The sequence below is a fragment of the Theropithecus gelada genome, chromosome 12, assembly GCF_003255815.1.
Source record: "Theropithecus gelada isolate Dixy chromosome 12, Tgel_1.0, whole genome shotgun sequence".
Taxonomy (NCBI): Eukaryota; Metazoa; Chordata; class Mammalia; order Primates; family Cercopithecidae; genus Theropithecus; species Theropithecus gelada.
In genome coordinates this window covers 112,047,690-112,065,409 of record NC_037680.1, presented here as the reverse complement: position 1 = coordinate 112,065,409, position 17,720 = coordinate 112,047,690, and the positions used below count along the sequence as shown (strand labels likewise).

Genomic DNA, 17,720 nt, shown 5'->3' with positions numbered 1-17,720 from the left:
ACACGCATTCACATTCACACACATGCATTCACAAATTAACACACATTCACACACATGCATTCACACACATTCACACACATTCTCACACAGTCATTCACACACACACATTCACACACATGCATTCACACACATCCACCCACATTCACTCACTCACTCATTCTCCCACACATTCACACACACATTCACACATATACACACAATCTCACAAGCATGTTTTATAGGAACAAAATCCACAGTCTGGGGAAATTACATGGGTTTTTCTCCCCACCCTACAAATAGAACTGCCAGGGGAACTCTCTCGAATGCGGAATTGTCAAAAAGATTTATATATAAAAGTTTCCTGATTTTCTCTTGGCCAGAAAACAAGTGAGTAATTTCCCTGAGCCCAGCATAGGTTAATAATCAAAGAAGTTCGTTAGGAACTGCCCTGAGCTCAGGCTGCCAGGCGGTTAGTCATAAAGAGCTAGGTGGAATTTGCCTACTCAGGCAATGGGAGGAGAGAGGGAGAGTCATATCCCCACGGAGAAGCCGGTTTCCTAGAACACTTGTGGGCCAGGAGTTGGCTGAGCTCCCTGCTGCTCCTGGCTGCCCCCTCCCTGAGGGCCAGGGTCAGACCCCAGGGAACCAGGTATCCTTGCTCACTGAGAGGGCGGTCCCCTTTGGACACACTGGTAGACACACCTCTAGATAATTCCACCAGTTTCCACCTGAAACAGAAGCGTGTACCAGAGTGACCCTTGGTGAGTGCAGATCAGAGGCTGAGGGGGTCACAGAGCTCATCTGACCTGGGGTTCTCAGTCTCAGGATGATGAAGACTCAGGGCTGCCCCCAGCATTGTGGGATCTTGGGCAGCGTCCCTCACCTCCACCTGCCACGTGCCAGTAACAACCACGCCACCCCAAAGTTGTAACAAACCAAAAATTGCCCCAGACATTGCCAAATGTCCTCTTGGGGGCTACAATGCTTGCACACCATACCCACCCACCACTAGCACCTTGTTGAAAACTGATCTTGGCCAAACATCTGGATTTACAGACAGGGAAACTGAGGCCAGAGGTCACAAGGAGAGGCACACTGGTTCTGCTCCCTTGGGTTCTGCGACCTTATAAGGTGGTCTTCAGTCTGCACCTCTTTCTCGGGCTTCTCCTTTCCCTCCTCAGCCTCACCCCTACAGCCTCCCACCCCCTCATCAGTACAAGACACTTCACAGCCCAAGAGACACAGACGGCAAACACTCTTTCTGAAGGACAGCTGCTGTCCCCTCACTGCCAGAAGCCTGCTGAACTTAAGCCCAAAGTGGACACTGCTAGCAGGAGAGTAAAATCAACCGATTTGGAAAACAGTAGGCAGTTTACATAAAAAATATACACCCACCACATCTACCAGCCACTCCACTCCTAGGTATCTACCCAAGAGAAATGAAAGCACGTGCCCATATGTAGACTTGTGTGTGAATGTTCACAGCAGCTCTATTTGTAAAAGCCAAGAACCGGAAACAACTCCATCAATATCCATTTGCAAGATAAACACACTGTGGTAAATCCATACAATGGAACATTACTCAGCAATGAAAAAGAAAAAGCTACAGATATACATGACAACTTGAATGACCCTAAAAATCATCCTGCTGATTGAATGAAGCCAGTCAAAGAAGGGGTCCTTTACTGCAGCGGTCCCTAACCTTTTTGGCACCAGGGGCCGGTTTCGTGGAAGACAATTTTTCCAGTGATGAGAGGCAGGGGGATGGTTTCGTGATGATTCAAATGCATTACATTTATTGTGCACCTTATTTCTATTATTACTGCATTGTAACACATAATGAAATAATTCTACAACTCACCGTAAAGTAGAATCAGTGGGAGCCCTGAGCTTGTTTTCCTGCAACTAGACGGTCCCATCTGGGGGGGATGGGAGACAGCGGCAGACCATCGGGCGTTAGTCTCATAAGGAGCGCCAAATCTAGATCCCTCATATGTGCTGTTCACAGTAGGGTTTGTGCTCTCATGAGAATCTAATGCCACCACTGATGTGACCGGAAGTGGAGCTCAGAGGGTAACGCAAGGCACAGGGAGTGGCTGTAAATACAGATGAAGCTTCACTTGCTGGCCCGCCACTCACCTCCTGCTGTGCGGCCTGGTTCCTAATAGGCCCAGTACTGGTCCATGGCCCAGAGGCTGGGGACCCCCTTTTTAATGCATCTTATTTCTATTTAATTCTGGAAAATGCAAACTAATCCACAGTGACAGACAGCAGATGAGTGCAAGCAGACAAGTAGAGGTAGTGTGGGTTGCAAAGGGGCACGAGGAAGTGTTGGAGTCAGGGAATGGTCACCTCCCATACCTCCGTTGTGGCTACACGGGTCAAAACTCATCAAATGGTGAACTTTCAAGAGTTGGAGTTTACTTTTTATGTAAATCACACCTCTGGCTAGGCGCAGTGGCTCACACCTGTAATCCCAACATTTTGGGAAGCTGAGGAGGGCGGATCACTTGAGGTCAGGAGTTCGAGACCAGCCTGGCCAACATGGTGAAACCCTGTCTCTACTGAAAATACAAAAATTAGCTGGGCGTGGTTGTGGATGTCTATAATCCCAGCTACTCAAGAGGCTGAGGAAGGAGAACTGCTTAAAGCCAGGGACCCGGGAGGCAGAGGTTACAGTGAGCCAAGATCATGCCACTGCACTCCAGCCTGGGTGACAGAGCCAGACTCTGTCTCAAATTTAAAAAAAAAAAAAAAAAAAAAAAAAAAATCACACTTTTCTAAAGAGGTAGACAAAAATCAAGTAAGTGCAGAAAAAGCATTCCAACTATAAAACCCACCAGTAATTTTCACGGTAACTGTGAGTAATCGTTCACATCACATGAGTTCACACCACCCTCTAGGCAAGTCTGGTTCAAGCAGGTGAGGGTAGCTGCAGGTGAGCATACCCCCCACACTGCTAGGACGCCAGTGAGTGGGAAGCAGACAGCACAGTCACCACCACACCCCCCACTAAAGTGGTGGAGAGTCTGGCGACACTCGGCATCAGGCCCATGCACTGGATTCTGCCACTTCCGGCTCTGCCACCTTCCTCTGTGTAACCCTGGGCAAATCACTTTGATGCCCAGAGCATCCCTTTCTCCCTCTTTTGCTAATTACAGCACAGGGGGAAAGTAACTTCTATTTACATGTATAAAAAGTTAACTGCCCACTAACATCTCCATTATTGAAATGTCACAGAATTCGTGTGGCTTAAATGTAAGCTGCATTTTCAGCTAGCTAGGATTAAAGGTGGTGCAGATTTCCTAAACTCAGGTGAATTTTCAAAGGCATGCTGTTTGGAAATCCTCCCTCCTAACGCACTGCGGAACCTGTAATCGCAGGCAGTCAGCTTGCCTCCATGCCTCCTCCTCATGTAATCAAAACCGTCAGTCAGCATCCCAGCCACCACCAACTCTCAGCAAGGGAATAAAAGTGAACCAACAGCTGTTATTTTCTTTATAACCTTGGTGAGTAAAAAACTGAGGGTGAATGTGAGTTTCAAAACACAAACTGAAATCTGCAGGAGAGCTGCAAACTGCACAGAGAATTCCCCAAGTACTTCTGCAGACTTACAGGCTGATTTCTGAAGTTTCCTTTTCTGCTTTATTAAAACATCAAAACTGTAGGTGGCATTACTTGGCATATACCTGAAGGAACACACATTGTTCTACCATAAAGACACATGCAGTTAGTTGTGTGTTCACTGTGGCACTACTCACAATAGCAAAGACATGGAATCAACCAAAATGCCCATCAATGGTGGGCTAAATAAAGAAAATGTGGTACCTATACACCGTGGAGTACTATGCAGCCATAAAAAAAAAGAATGAGATCATGTCCTGTGCAGCAACATGGATGGAGCTGGAGACCAATATCATAAGCGAACCAGCAGAGGAACAGAAAACCAAATATCTCATGTTCTCACTTGAGCCAAACATTGACACAAAGAAAGGAACAACAGTCACCAAGGCCTAGTTGAGGGTGGAAGGTAGGAGGAGGGAAAGGACTGAAAAACTACCTATCAGGTACTGTACTTACTACGTGTGTGATGAAATAATCTGTACACCAGACCCCCATGACACACAACTTACCTGTGTAACACACCTGCATGTGTACCCCTGAAACTAAAAGCTTTTTAAAAAAATAAAAATAAAAACCCATGGGTGGCTGGTGTCCATGGGTCCTGAGTTCGAATCCTGCTTCTACCACCTTCAGGAGTGGGCAGATTCAGGCAAGGCTTTAAACTCTCCAGGCTGCAGGCTCCTGATCTGCCAAATGAGGGTTCTACCACCTCTGTCTGGCAGTGAACAGGATAACAAAATGACACAAAGGGCACCCAGCCCTGAACACGGCGTCCTGAGTGTCGTCCCCAAACACTCAGGCGGCAGGTGCTATTACGGATTTTACTCAGTGAGGGGAAGGGAAGAAACCAGGAGGATGGTTCAGGAAACGTTCCATAGAAATTTCTGGAATCTGGAGCAGGAGCAGCTGTCAGAGATGCCTGCAGGCAATGGTGTCACTTACAAGGCAAAACCGCACCGGCTGCTGCAGTAGAGCTGTGCCCCAGTCCAGCGGGATGCCCCTGACTCCTCCGCCAGCGCTCCCCTGCCATCACCATCCAGACTCTTGCCAGCTTCTCACTTATCCTCCTCACTCTTATGTCTTCTCGTCCTAAACACAGATTCATAACTAACATCTGAATAAAACCACAGGGGACAGGGTGACAGGGACAAAAACTCCTTAGTTGGTCGGCACACAGGACACTCAGCAACTGCCCATCTATTGATGACAAGACAGATTCTGGGCAGCTGCTTCATTCAGGCCTGTGCAGGTACTGACGCTCAGCATTAAAGAGACGACTCACGACTGCAGAGCAGTCACCCAGAGAAATGGCAGGAGCTCCTAAGTCAGGGTCGCCCCAGCGCAAGCGTCACCGGCTGCCCACGGGCTCCAGGAAGAAAGACTCAGCAAGTGGCCACTCCAGCTCCAGCTCCCTCCAAGCTCAAGTCCTGCGAGAGACAATAATGTACACAAGACTGAAAGGAAAATGCACAGAAATAAACCTTGCCCATACCCTGTGGGCAGACAGCCGAGGTCTCTATGTCACCTGCTCTGCCGTTCAGTTCCCAAGGCTCCAGCCCTCATTCTCTCCCAGCTTTGCAAACCATCAACACAGGAAAGAGGATGAACATGGATGTGAATGAGGAAAACAAGAGTGTGTGCTTCGCTTTCATGTGTGGTTTTGCATCTCATTGGCCCTGCCCGTATAGACCCTGCTTCTGGCAGCTCCTAACCAAGAATGTTCCCAGTGGCACCCTATTTTCAAAACAAGAAACTGTTGGACAAATAAATTCAAGTTTCTACGTAAAATTCTGAATTTTATGTCCAGACAACCCCCAAAAGACAATGTCATAGTCTTCACGGTTCAATTTTTTTTTGAGACAAGATCTCACTCTGTCACCCAGGGTGGAGTGCAGTGACGCAACCATAGCTCACTGCAGCCTGCAATTCCTTGGCTCATGTGATCCTCCTACCTCAGCCATCCAAGTAGCTAGGACTAACGGCACTCGCCACTGTGCCTAGACTGGTCTCAAACTCCTGGCCTCAAGCAATCCTCCCACTTCGGCCACCCAAAGTGCTGAGATTACAAGCACGAGCCAACGCATCCTGCTTCAGATTTTTTAAAATACTGAAACTCAAGCTAAATAAATAAATAAATAAATAAATAAATAAATAAATAAATAAAATAGGGCCGGGCACAGTGGCTCATGCCTGTAATCCCTGCACTTTGGGAGGTCGAGGTGGGTGGATCACCTGAGGTCAGGAGTTTTGAGACCAGCCTGGCCAACCTGGTGAAACCCCATCTCTACTAAAAATACAAAAATTAGCTGGGTGTGGTGGCAGGTGCCTGTAATCCCAGCTACTCGGGAGGCTGAGGCAGGAGAATCACTTGAGGCAGAGGTTGCAGTGAGCTGAGATCGCACCATTGCACTCCAGCCTAGGTGACAGAACAAGACTCCGTAAGAAGAAAAAAAATTAAAACATAAAATAAAAATTAAAAAAAAAACAAAAACTCAGTATCTGGATCTAACACGAATTATGTAACAAGAGCCAAGGTAACAGTAACCATGGAAAATGGGTCTTCTAAACACACATTTCTGGAAACGCTGACTGCAATGAGCTCCCTCCCTTATAACAGCCCTGATGCTCTTCCCACAGCCCAGACCCCCGGTCACCAGCATCTCCATCCTGCGTGGTAACAGCTGGGAATCAAAGCACTCCCGGCCGGGCGCAGTGGTTCACGCCTGTAATCCCAGCACTTTGGGAGGTCGAGGTTGGCGGATCACCTGAGGTCAGGAGTTCGACACCAGCCTGGCCAACATGGTGAAACCCCATCTCTACTAAAAACATAAAAATCAGCTGAGTGTGGTGGCATATGTCTGTAGTCCCAGCAACCCAGGAGGCTGAGACAGGAGAATCGCTTGAACCTGGGAGGCAAAGGCTGCAGTGAGCCGAGATCACGCCACTGCACTCCAGCCCGGTCGACAGAGCGAGCGAGACTCCATCTCAAAAAAAAAAAAGAAAGAAAAGAAAAAAAGCCAAAAAAAAAAGGCATTCCCCTCTCCAAGCGAGATCCATAATCAGTAGTTCCTATCGTCCAATAAAAGGTCTCCCAGCCTGCTTTCGGGGGCTGTCAAGGATCACCCACCATTCGGCCGCCTACCCTGCTCTTCCTAGGTTGAAGAGACTGTTCCGGATGCTCCAATCATAGTACCCACTGGCCTGGAAAGCCGGGAAAGCCCTCCTGACGGGTACCTGGCTTCCAGGAGCTCTCCCTGGACTCCGCCCATCCCCCAGGCCCCTCCCACACAGCCTTGTGTGGCTCAGATCTCTACCTTATCAGTGGCTCCCGGGTGAGATCTGAAGGGCCCTGAGTGTCCCACACATCTGCCTGTTCGCCCAGCTTCAAAAACTGGGCTCTGCCCAGTGCAGGGGCTTGATAAAATCTTGTCTATTGATTCTCACATTTAGCCATTTCCCCTACTAAACAAAGTGAGTATAAACTTGGTCCTCCCACCACCATCCCTCAAAATAAATATTTGCCATTGCAAAGCCACCAGAGAAATCCACACATGCACACACCGCCCTTACTCAATCCATGGCCCCGCGTGTCCTTCCTGGCTCTGGCCTTGTTTAGCACTGGCCTTTGTGGAGGGGGATGGGCAGCTCCCAGGACACAGCCCCGGAACAAAGAAAATTACTCCTTGAGTTGGCAACACTTAGCTTTTTTTTTTCTTTTGTGTCTTCAGCATAATTGCTACAAACAACAAAAACTGAATAATGCTAATACATAACTATGAAGGCCGTAACACAGTTTAGGCCAAACATACAGAGTGAATTCCCTTTCAAACACCAACACAGATCCAGTGGGTTATCTAAAACCCAGCACAGAGATGGATTGGGGCTGCTTGGGGCTCAGCCAGAAAGAGTCCCCCAGTTGACAACTGACTTCTGCTAGGAGCCAAGGAGAGCCAAAGGGGGCCCCTGTTCCAGTCCCAGGGGAACTGCGCCCTCTTCCTGGTGAGGGATTTCACTTACACAGCTCCATTCACAGCCGTCATTATTTAACTCACAAGGAACGAATAGCCTGCAGACAATCCAAAAGTTTAAAAACCTAATCTCTAAGACAGTGCTGGAAATGCATTAGCCATGCAAATATTTGTTTATGAACAAACAACTGAAAGAATGAAAATCAGCAGAGGGAGACAAACGGCCATCCCGAGTGTCATAAAATGAACCTTGAAAGCACTGAAAGGTTTCCCAGGTAGCGGCTGCTGGGCTGAAGGAGCGGCCTCACGAGCAGCTACGTCCAACCCACAGAGAGAAAGAGACACAGCCCAGCATACACCCGACAGAAATGAGGCCATAAGGGCACCAAAAGGCAAGCTAGAATCTGCACAGTGGTGCTATTCATGATGGCCCCAAAACAGGCAGCCACTCAAACACTGACAGCCCCCAAAACAGGCAACCACTCAAACACTGACAGCTCCCAAAACAGGCAGCCACTCAAGCACTGACAGCCCCAAAACAGGCAGCCACTCAAGCACTGACAGCCCCAAAACAGGGAACCACTCAAACACTGACAGCCCCAAAACAGGCAGCCACTCAAGTACACATCACAGGCAGAAGAGACCAATAAACAGGGGCTACAAGTTCTAACCATTTCCCTCAAGGCAGATGAGTCTGTGCTGGCCACTGAACTGGATGCTGGTACCACAAACAGTTTGTGAAAACTTTCTCCTTTATAACTCGGGCACCTTTCTCTATGTTATGTGTCAAAAAAAAGAGAGTTCGAGGCTGGGTGCAATGGCTCAAGCCTGTAATTCTAAGACTTCAGAAGACCAAGGCAACATAGCGAGACCCCATCTCTACAAAAAAATTAAAAAAAAAAAAAAATAGTCGGACATGGTGGTATGTGCCTGTGGTCCCAGCTACTTGGGAGGCCGAGGCAGGAGGATCGCTTCAGGAGGGCACGGCTTCAGTGAGCCATGATCATGCCACTGTACTTCAGCCTGACTGACATTCGAGACTGTCTCAAAAATTAAAAAATAGGTCAGGCACGGTGGCTCATGCCTGTAATCCCAGCACTCTGGGAGGCTGAGGCAGGTGGATTGCTTGAGTTCAGAATTTCAAGACCAGCCCGGGCAACAAGGTGAAACCCCGTCTCTACTGAAGATACAACGAATTAGCCAGGCGTGATGCACGCCTATAGTCCCAGCTACTTCGGGGGCTGAGGTGGGAGGATCACTTGAGTCTGGGAGGTTGAGGCTACAAATGAGCCCCAACAGTGCCACTGCACTCCAGCCTGAGCAACAGAGACCCTGTCTCAAAAAACAAATCATAAATAATAAAAAGTTCCAAGAAAGAGTTTGAAGTCGTCTCAATCCCACCAGTTCCAAACCCAAACTTCAAGTACTACATGAACACTCAGAGACCCAGGCTTGATTGCTGAAGCTAACATTACCACAATGCTGTTCCCCGCCAATCACACCATCCCCTCCCAAATCAGGTTCACCAGCCTGAACTTCCAGCAGGAGCAGTGTCTTCAGAACAGGAGCAGATACTCGATCCGGGCTCACAGCAGCACCCCAGACCTTCCAAAACAACAACAAAGCGGGGGCAGACAGGCTTCCGGAAGTGCCCTCTCTGGAAAACATGCTGGATTCTCCCCCACTGAAAAGGGCAGTTCGATGCACAAACAGGATGGAAGTTCAGGGCAATCAGCTCTTTCCAAATCAATTTCTTTTTCATTACATAAGCGAGCCAGCACTTCCGACAATACCAATCCTGCTGAAGGGTACCATCACACAGTGGGCATGCCCCCAAGGTGACATTTAAGAAGTGAAAACTCTTTCCTGAAACAAGGGTAGGTCTTGTGGCTATTTGTTGCAGGCATTCATATACATTTTTTTTAAATGTCTAACTTCTGTCTTTCAAGTATCCTCAATACTATAAGTCACTATCGGCTAAAACTAAAACGCGTTGAATTGAAGCTACATTTACTTTCTAAAGATACCGTTCTGCCTTTAAGACTATTATCTGAGTGAGAATAGGGTAACAGTACTTTTGTCCTAAGCTGGAAATCAACATGGTTATATTTACTAGAGCCTGTTGAATGTTGACATTTCTCCAAGACCAAACATAAATCATTTGTGAACACGGCCAGTAATTATTTGAAATTCTTCTCCCAGAACCATGAAAAGTGTTTTCCCACCCTTTAAAAAAAAATTAAAAAAGGAAATAAAAAGCTTCTAACCATGATGCTAATGACAACCAGACGGCATGAGCAGTTTTAAAGATTAGACAGTTGCTTGTGTAGAAACACTGTACAAATACTCCAACACTGCAGCCCAAAAAAGACAGTCCCCATCAAACAGCGGGAGAAGTGTGAAATTTGCAAATGAGCCCCTGGTTAAACAAAAACACCAATCTGTTCCCAGAGAGCTCAGGGTGGCCACCTGTTCGGGGCTGGTGGCAAGTTCTGGTTACCAACGGAAGAAACAATACTGGAGCGAGCAGCGACGGCCCCCTCTCGGGCCCTGGTCCCCACCCTCGAGCCTATATTTAGTCTGCTCTTTATGGAAAATGTCCCAACCTCACACACAAACAAGCTATCTGGCTGGTTATTCAAAGGGTCCATCAACGATCTCTTCTGCAGGGGGTGGTATTTGTTTTCCTTTCCTCCCCAGGCCTCAGACACGAGCACGGTACCCACTTCTGGCCATGGTCACTTGTGAGAAACGCCCTGGAAGAGAGAGGGACTGGACCCAATGGACAATGCCAGCCCTGCCTCCGGATGGTCATCACTGCATCTTGGGAAAGACAGTGGCCCACACTATGAAATGGGACCCCCAAATCCCCCTCAGCCCCTCAGAAGCACAGAGCTTCCAGAAGGCCAGGGCTCACGGCAGCACACACAAAGCACTTGTACCCCTGAATAAAAATAACAGATGCTGCAAAGATTAGAGATTAACATCTGTAGAGTGCATTTTGTTTCTCGGAGAAAGGTACTTAACAAAGGGAAGGAATTATGTAGCTAAGCACCAGATCAGAACCTCAAACCCTGGATTTTAAAAATAGCTAAGCCTCATCCGCTTTGCCAGACTCAATCACTTAAGCTAAGGACTCGAAGGGTCTGGAGGACTGGGATGGGGCTAGCGAGGGGGACACAGGTTTGCTAGAGTGCACAGAAACATGAGACAAAACGAAATCGGTGGTTAAAACAAGCCAGAGTGAGACTCACAAACTATAAACACCTGCAGGGTACACAGGGAGAAAAACGGATGCAAAATAAGGGATTCTCATCTTAACAAAATAAAATGCCTGGTTTAGGCAAAAAACAAGAGGTGGTAGCAACAGGGCTGCAGGTTTTGATTTGAAGGTTCCTGCAGCTGCCCCCACTGCTTCTCTCCCTTCTGAGTCACTTCCTTCAGGCTCCTCCAACAGCTCTTTTAAGCTACTAGTAACATCTAGATCCTGTCTTTTACAGAAATGTGCTTTCAGCTTGGAAATATTGGTAACTAAATGTGTCATCTGCCAAATTATCATACAATAAGTGAATATTGAAGAACCCCATCTAAATATACATGAGACTACATTAAAAAGCAACAATCTCCAAAAGACAAGAAGGAAAATCCACAAAACCACAGAACAAGACTAGAAGGAAATGGACATCAGCTGTCGTCACCTCCAGACCAGATTCTCTTGGCAATGGCCATCCGCCATGCCACCATGTCGCAGAAACACAGCCCACTGGCAGATGCCCCTGAGAGCAATAACTGAAGCACACCCTGAGAATGGCCCTGCATGGCAGGTGCACCTGAATGTGTGTTCACGATTCTGAGCTAAGGAATCCGGGAGTGGCCAACCCAGAGATTCATTCCTTATCTATGAGGAACATCTAAACCCCCAGCCTGTCCCATGGAAAGCAGGCCATACAGGGTATTGAGGCTCTTTGATGGGGGTTAAAAGAAGGTTGCTGGGTGGTGGTTGTTTGGAGGAATGTGTTAAGTGGAAATGCTATATAAACTGCACACTTTCTGAAAGCAGGTAGCAGCGCTTCTCTTGCCCAGGCCACCATGGGACCACTCTGTACATAAATTCCCCTAAATAACCCTTTGTCTTTTGTTTGCTGGCTCTAGGTCTCTTCTCCAGTCTCTTGAACCCAGTGCCATCCCTAATGAAATTCAAAGGGGTCCAGGACGACAGACCCAGCATTCAGCTCCTTTTCAAATAGCATCATGGAGCTCACATGAACACCAGCTTGATACCATTCGGATCTGGTTTAAGTCCCTCCTCCACCATGCTTAGCCTGTGTGACCACAAGCAGCTCCCTGAGCAGCTAGCCTTCGGTGTCTTCACTTGCAACCTGCAGGAGAGGCTGATGAAACCTTCTCACCTGGCTACAAGCACAGCAAGGAAGAAGTAGTAATGGCCCAGAGATGATACCAAGTCAACCGGAGCTGCCTTCCCTCTACAGCAATGCTTCCTGAAGTGTGGTCCCTGGACCAGGGCATCTGCATCCTCAGGACACTTGTTAGAGAGGCATATTCTTGCATCCTGCTCCAAACCCACAGAACTAGAAACTTGGGAGGTAATAGGAAGGGCCAGCAATCTGTTTCCACCAGCCCTCAATGTGACCTGACACACACAATGTGCTCTCAGTGTGACACCAAAGATACATCATGGCAGTGACACAGGCTGTCACCCGTTTGTCCTCTTAATATTGATTCTATGTCTGAAATTCACTTACACCAAACATAAACACCAACCTGTTGTAGACAGGTGATCTGAAAAAGCTGCCAAGATTTAGCAAGCAAATCTTTTGCTTCCCCTACCTACAGTAAAGAAAATTTCACTTCCATCCCAAACACCACATGATACTGAGTTCCCACCAAGCCAGCCCACCAAATCCAAAAGGTGTCAAACCCTAACTTCTGTGCTCTGGGGACGTTTCAAAATGCCCTTACTTCTGCAGCGCATAAACACTGTTGATCCTACCAAGAAGGAGCTTCTGAAAGGACCCTCTGGCAAGTCAGCCAGTCAGCCAACAAACAATCCTCGGGCATCCTTCGAGGGCCAGACATGATATATCAAACCACTGAGGATACAACAATAAACAAGCCCCGACATCTGCCCTCGACCAGCTTCCAGACCTCCCGACCAGCTTCCAGACCTCCCGACCAGCTTCCAGATCTCCCGACCAGCCTCCAGACCTCCCCGCTGGAGTGGGATTAAGTAGGTGAGCCAAACGGGGAGGGCAAAGAGCAGGAGGGCCTTAATTCTGGCAAGGCAAGGCTGGTCATGAGTGACACCAACACAGACCAGGCCTCGCATGGTGAGCAACAGGCAGAGAAGGCAGCATCTCAAAGAGCACCTGCACCATAACTAAGAGGCATGAGTAAGCCGGACTCACAAGGAACGCCCGCATGGTGGAGGCCCCGGGTGCCGGTAAGGTACAAGAGCTCACCTGGAAGCAACTAAAAGCCAACTGAGTGTTATTTTTAAGGAGGGGACTGCAAACCTGCTGCCTTCCATTCATCTTGAAGGATTATGAACATGGCCAATGGTGACAAAGAAACATGACACTTATCGGCGGCAGGAAGAAAATGTTTGTTTCCCTAAACATGCACACCCGCATCAACCGGACCAAATACACTTCCACGTGAAAACAAACGCTTCTGGAAGTTTTGCCCAGTCAGTTGCTTTACAGAGAATACTTTTGGTTCTTTGGGGCCTTCTCAAATCCTCTTGCCTTAGGTGGCGGAAACAAGCATGGAACGCTTTGCACACACGGCCTATGGGAAGTATGAATAACAGAGGCTCTGCTTCTATCTCACACGGCGACAGAGGGCCAGAGGGGAGGTCGGACAGGCCCAGCTCACCGCTCTTGCACAAGTGTCCCAAGCTTGCTGGGCCTCAGCAGTGCATCTGTGTACAGGATCGCCGCAGGACGAACTGAGATGATGCACATTAGACACTCCGCACTCTGCGGGGCACAGATGCTCAACAGAGCAGCTGTATCATGGGACAAAATGGGGAACCCTGACCCACCTTCCCAGGTCCCCCAAACACTGGGGCTCAGATACTACTACGGGGTCCTGGAATCTCCCTGTGAAAATGCCCTTAAGAAGTGCAGCGCAGGGTTCTCCCACCAAATGCCAGGCCAGGCCAGGCCAGTGGAGAGCTTGGGTTTCCTCTCATCGGCCACCTGGTGGGGATGGGGGCTAGAGGGCTGGCTGAGGGCTCAACCTCAGAGGAAGGCCAACCTTCCCGGCGATGCCTGGGAACCTGGGAATCGCGCTGCCTGGCTGAATAAGCTAGCTGGGTTATCACTTACTCACATCACGGTCCTGCTGCTGGCAAGCTGAATTACGATGTGCGACTGCTAAGAGAGGCTTTATCCTTGAAAGAAGAACAAGCTTTATTGAACAAGAAAGGCAGTTGATTCATCTACCTCGACGCCATCAACCCCAGATGGAGTTTTCTAAAGAGAATCAGAGGGCAAACTAACACATGCAGTTCAGATTGGAGGCGAGGTGGGTCTCAGGCTCATTTCTGGGCATGGTGGCTGCAGAGGCTCCGGAGACGACACAGCTGTGTGGCTACGTTTCACAGCAGCCCATGCCCCATAGGACATCCCAGAAACCTGATCAGATAAATCTGGAACAATCAGCAATGCTTCCTTAAACTCTAGCAATTTGGGGGTGGGGGGAGGGAGGAATAAACCTCTCAATGTACAAAATAAAAATTGGGGAAAAAAAAAAAACAGTTCTCTCCTGATAAGCTAATGTTTTAAAACAAGACTGAGGGCAAAATCACATGTAATCCCATGCCTACAAACAGGATTACAGATCTGTTTTTATTTGGGAGCCTTGGTGAGCCTTTCAACTAAAATATATTTCGTCCATTGTTAAGAGATTTTCCAACCCAGACCCACTTCAACTCGCTCTGAAATGAGCATCAGCCAAAACATCCTTCCCTTGGACAAGGCCGCACCTCACTCCAACAGCAAAAACTCCTGAAGATGCCAGAAAACAGTGAACTTTTGAGTAAGGTGCAGCCAAATGCGGGAATATTGTGCCAACAAGAGAAACCCTATCTTCAAAAGCTCTTCATAACATTAAGAAGTGCCCACATCATGGTAGTTCAGAAGCTTTGGAAGTCAGACCCCAATTTTGTGTATGTACATATGGAGGAAGGGGGGAAAAAAACCCTAGCTGAAAATCTTCTACAGTGTGGCTAGTTTTCTATCTGGTGAGACAAGTGACTTTTTGAGCCATTTGTTATGACGTGCACCTGCTGTTCTGATTATAAATGGTTAGACTTTAAAACCTCCAAGGTGCACGCACAGGCAGGGACAGCTCTTTGCCGGGAGCCCTCTGCAGTTACTGTGATGTTCCAGCACAGGCTGAGTTGCCAGCACTGGGTTTCTGCCATCCACACGCAGTCTGGAGACTGAAGCTCCATTCAAATGACCCCTTGGTTCAGATCAGACTTTAAACCACCGCAGTCAAATGTTCAGGAGACCATTATCCCTCCCTGAACCTCCACCCACTTCTCCATAAAATGAGGATAACAAGCCACCCACCCTCCCTTACAGGGTTGGTGAAGTCACACAATGAGACAACAAATGCAAAAAGATTTCTGTTAAAGTTCTACAGAAATGAAAGGTGGTATCATTATTGATCACAGAAGAACATGCAAAGAACAGCAGCATGTCTGAGTGGTTCTTCAGCCTCACTAAATTAACTACAGCTCCACACAATGTAGACATCCCTATTTCTAAGAGAAAAATAACAGCATCACCCCAGTTCCAAACAGGATTCGCCCAATGATTCTAAGCCTTAGTAAAAATGACAAGGATCCTGGCCAAGAAGGGGCCTAAAATCTCAAATCATAAAGGGAGGCTCATGCTGTCAAAAACCACCATCATCTAGGAACGACTTTTTTTTTTTTTTTTTTTTGGTTTTTTTTTTTAAGGAAGAAAGGAAAAGGCAACCACATCCTCTTTCTAGAAAGTCAAACTGCTTTGCTGGAAGTGCTTGAGCCCCAGAGCTCAGCTTCAAGAATGGGAAATAAAAACGAGGTGCTGTGAACCCCACTCAGCCAGAGGTCTTCACCCAGCAACAGAGGCTCTCAGCCAGGTGCCTTCAATATCTGACGCCAGCTTTCACAGCATTTCATCAGACTTCTGCGGATGCTGCCAGCCAGGAAGAACCATCTGAAATGAGCACGGTGCAGCCTTCACAGCTCCCGTAGCAGACGCAGAGCGGGAGCTCTGGAGGAACCTTGCTGCAACACCACCCAACCATCAGCAGAGGGGTGCAGGTCCCACCGCCTCTCACCACGAGTCATGCAGAGGCAGACACGGCCTGTCTCTTGAGGAATTCACAGAGCATCTTAAGTCACCAACAAGGCAGCCAGGTGACCTCATGGGAGACAGATACACACAAAGGGCCAGGACCCCATAGAGCTGGAGCTCCACCTGGATCCTCCCCTGGAATTAGCAAGTCCCCCAAGGGTATAGTCTGCCAGTCAGCCAGCCTGGCTGGGACATGGTTCAAGTCTACAAGGCTGCCAAATGCCAAGGGCTCAGCAACACAACATCCACTTTCTCCACCTAACTGGCCAAGTTTCAAAACAAAACACTTCGGGGTTAGTAGTTCAGACTGCACAGTGCCAAGGCAAAGCCTCTCTGTGGGCTGATACCCTCTCCCTCACAGAGGGAGGAGGCTGGGCAACGCCAGCACCAGGCTTTCAGGCACATTCCTGCCGGCCTTGAGCCATTCTCAATGTTCCTCAATAGAGGTCTTACCGGCCAGTGTGTATTATGGACAAGCCACTCTGCAGGCTTTTTACCATCACTGGCCAATAGCGCTGACAGGGGAGAAAGTGCTGATCAACTGTGGCTAGGATATGACTCCACACCGCCCACACACATGCCACCTGGTGCCCCAGGTGAGTCTTGGCAGGACCAAAGGGATGAAGTAAGGAAATAATTCAGCAGCCTGGAAACAGAGAAATGAGAGCCACCAGAAATCCAAAGGGCACTGTCCCGGAAGGCAGACTGCTGTTGCAGCTCTCCTGGAAGGCCATGGCCCTGCCTGACATGCAGAGGGAAGCGGGGGGTGGGGGTTCTGCCCAAGTATCCTGCCCGCCTTAAAACCACAGCACCCTCCACTTCAGTGGCCTCCAACTGCAAACATACGAAAGCGAGACCCTTCCGCTGGAGGACGCCCTGCCCTCCTGGTAGGGTTCTTCCTTCCTGTCATCCAACCCAGGACTTCTGGTTGGTACAAAGCACACTACCGGGGCCAGCGTCTGCACAGGGGCAAATGGAGCTGCATCTGGACACGATGCTCCCGTGGTTGGGGCTGGCTCTCGGCATCCACTAAGTTCAACTGCACCCCTGAATTGAGCAAAGACACTAAGGAGGGCAGCCCTGCACCGCCCAAACACGCCGGCCCGGGCCTCGCCCCCCGAGGCAGCACTTCTGCAGAACTCGTCTTCAACGTCCAGCAAGACGCCCAGGCCTGGCAACCTGTCAGGGGTCGGGTGGCGCCAACCCCTCTGGCTGCCCTCCGGCGTCTGCTGGGCCGGGACGCTTGGGCGGCCCAGGACGCTGAGGCACCGAGCCACTTTCCCGCAGGAGAGACTCTATTGTCCATTATCAAATTAACGCTGACGATCCATCTTCCTGGCGGAGCTCGCGGCGCGCGGGGCGCAGGCGACGCTCGCCGGCCTTGCAAGGCAAGCAGCGCCGCAATGCTCCCTCGGCGGGGCAGCCGCGTGCCCCGGCCGGCGAGTGTGGACACCCGCACGCACACAGCGCACACCCCCGCCGCGCCGCGGGCGTCCGCGCCTTCCCGAGGCCCCAAGGCGGCCCGGCCCTCACCTTCGATGGCGATGACGTGCTCCCGGATCTGGTTCTGCAGCACCGGCTCCTCCACGCGCTCCAGCAGCTCGTAGATGGAGTAGATGTTGGGGTGGACCGATTCGAAGCGCTGGATCTCGGCCCGGATGGCAGCCGAGTTGGCCAGCTGCTGCTGGTAGTTCATGGTGCAGGCGCCGCGCCTGGAGCCGCGCGCCCCCCGCCGCCGCCGCCGCCCCGCGCCCCGGGGCCCGAGGGCCGCCGA

General features: G+C 49.5%; 1 protein-coding gene and 1 long non-coding RNA gene across 5 annotated transcripts in view; both read right to left on the bottom strand.

Moving 5' to 3' along the window:
* Positions 1-17,714, bottom strand: part of AGAP1 (ArfGAP with GTPase domain, ankyrin repeat and PH domain 1) — a 633,884-nt gene extending 616,170 nt beyond the window's left edge. For 3 of the 4 annotated variants that reach the window (XM_025404403.1, XM_025404402.1, XM_025404405.1), the window contains exon 1: positions 17,480-17,676. In XM_025404403.1, coding sequence (XP_025260188.1) covers positions 17,480-17,642 — 163 coding nt within the window. In that variant the 5' untranslated portion in view covers positions 17,643-17,676. Of the gene's footprint in view, positions 1-17,479 lie in introns of all 4 variants that reach the window. The other variant, XM_025404404.1, reaches the window with a different exon arrangement.
* LOC112636060 lies at positions 4,411-6,793 on the bottom strand. Its single transcript, XR_003122123.1, has 2 exons — positions 6,746-6,793; positions 4,411-5,030 (listed from the first exon to the last, which is right to left on the bottom strand). It is a non-coding gene; the product is annotated as an uncharacterized LOC112636060 (long non-coding RNA).
* Positions 17,715-17,720: the final 6 nt, after the last annotated feature.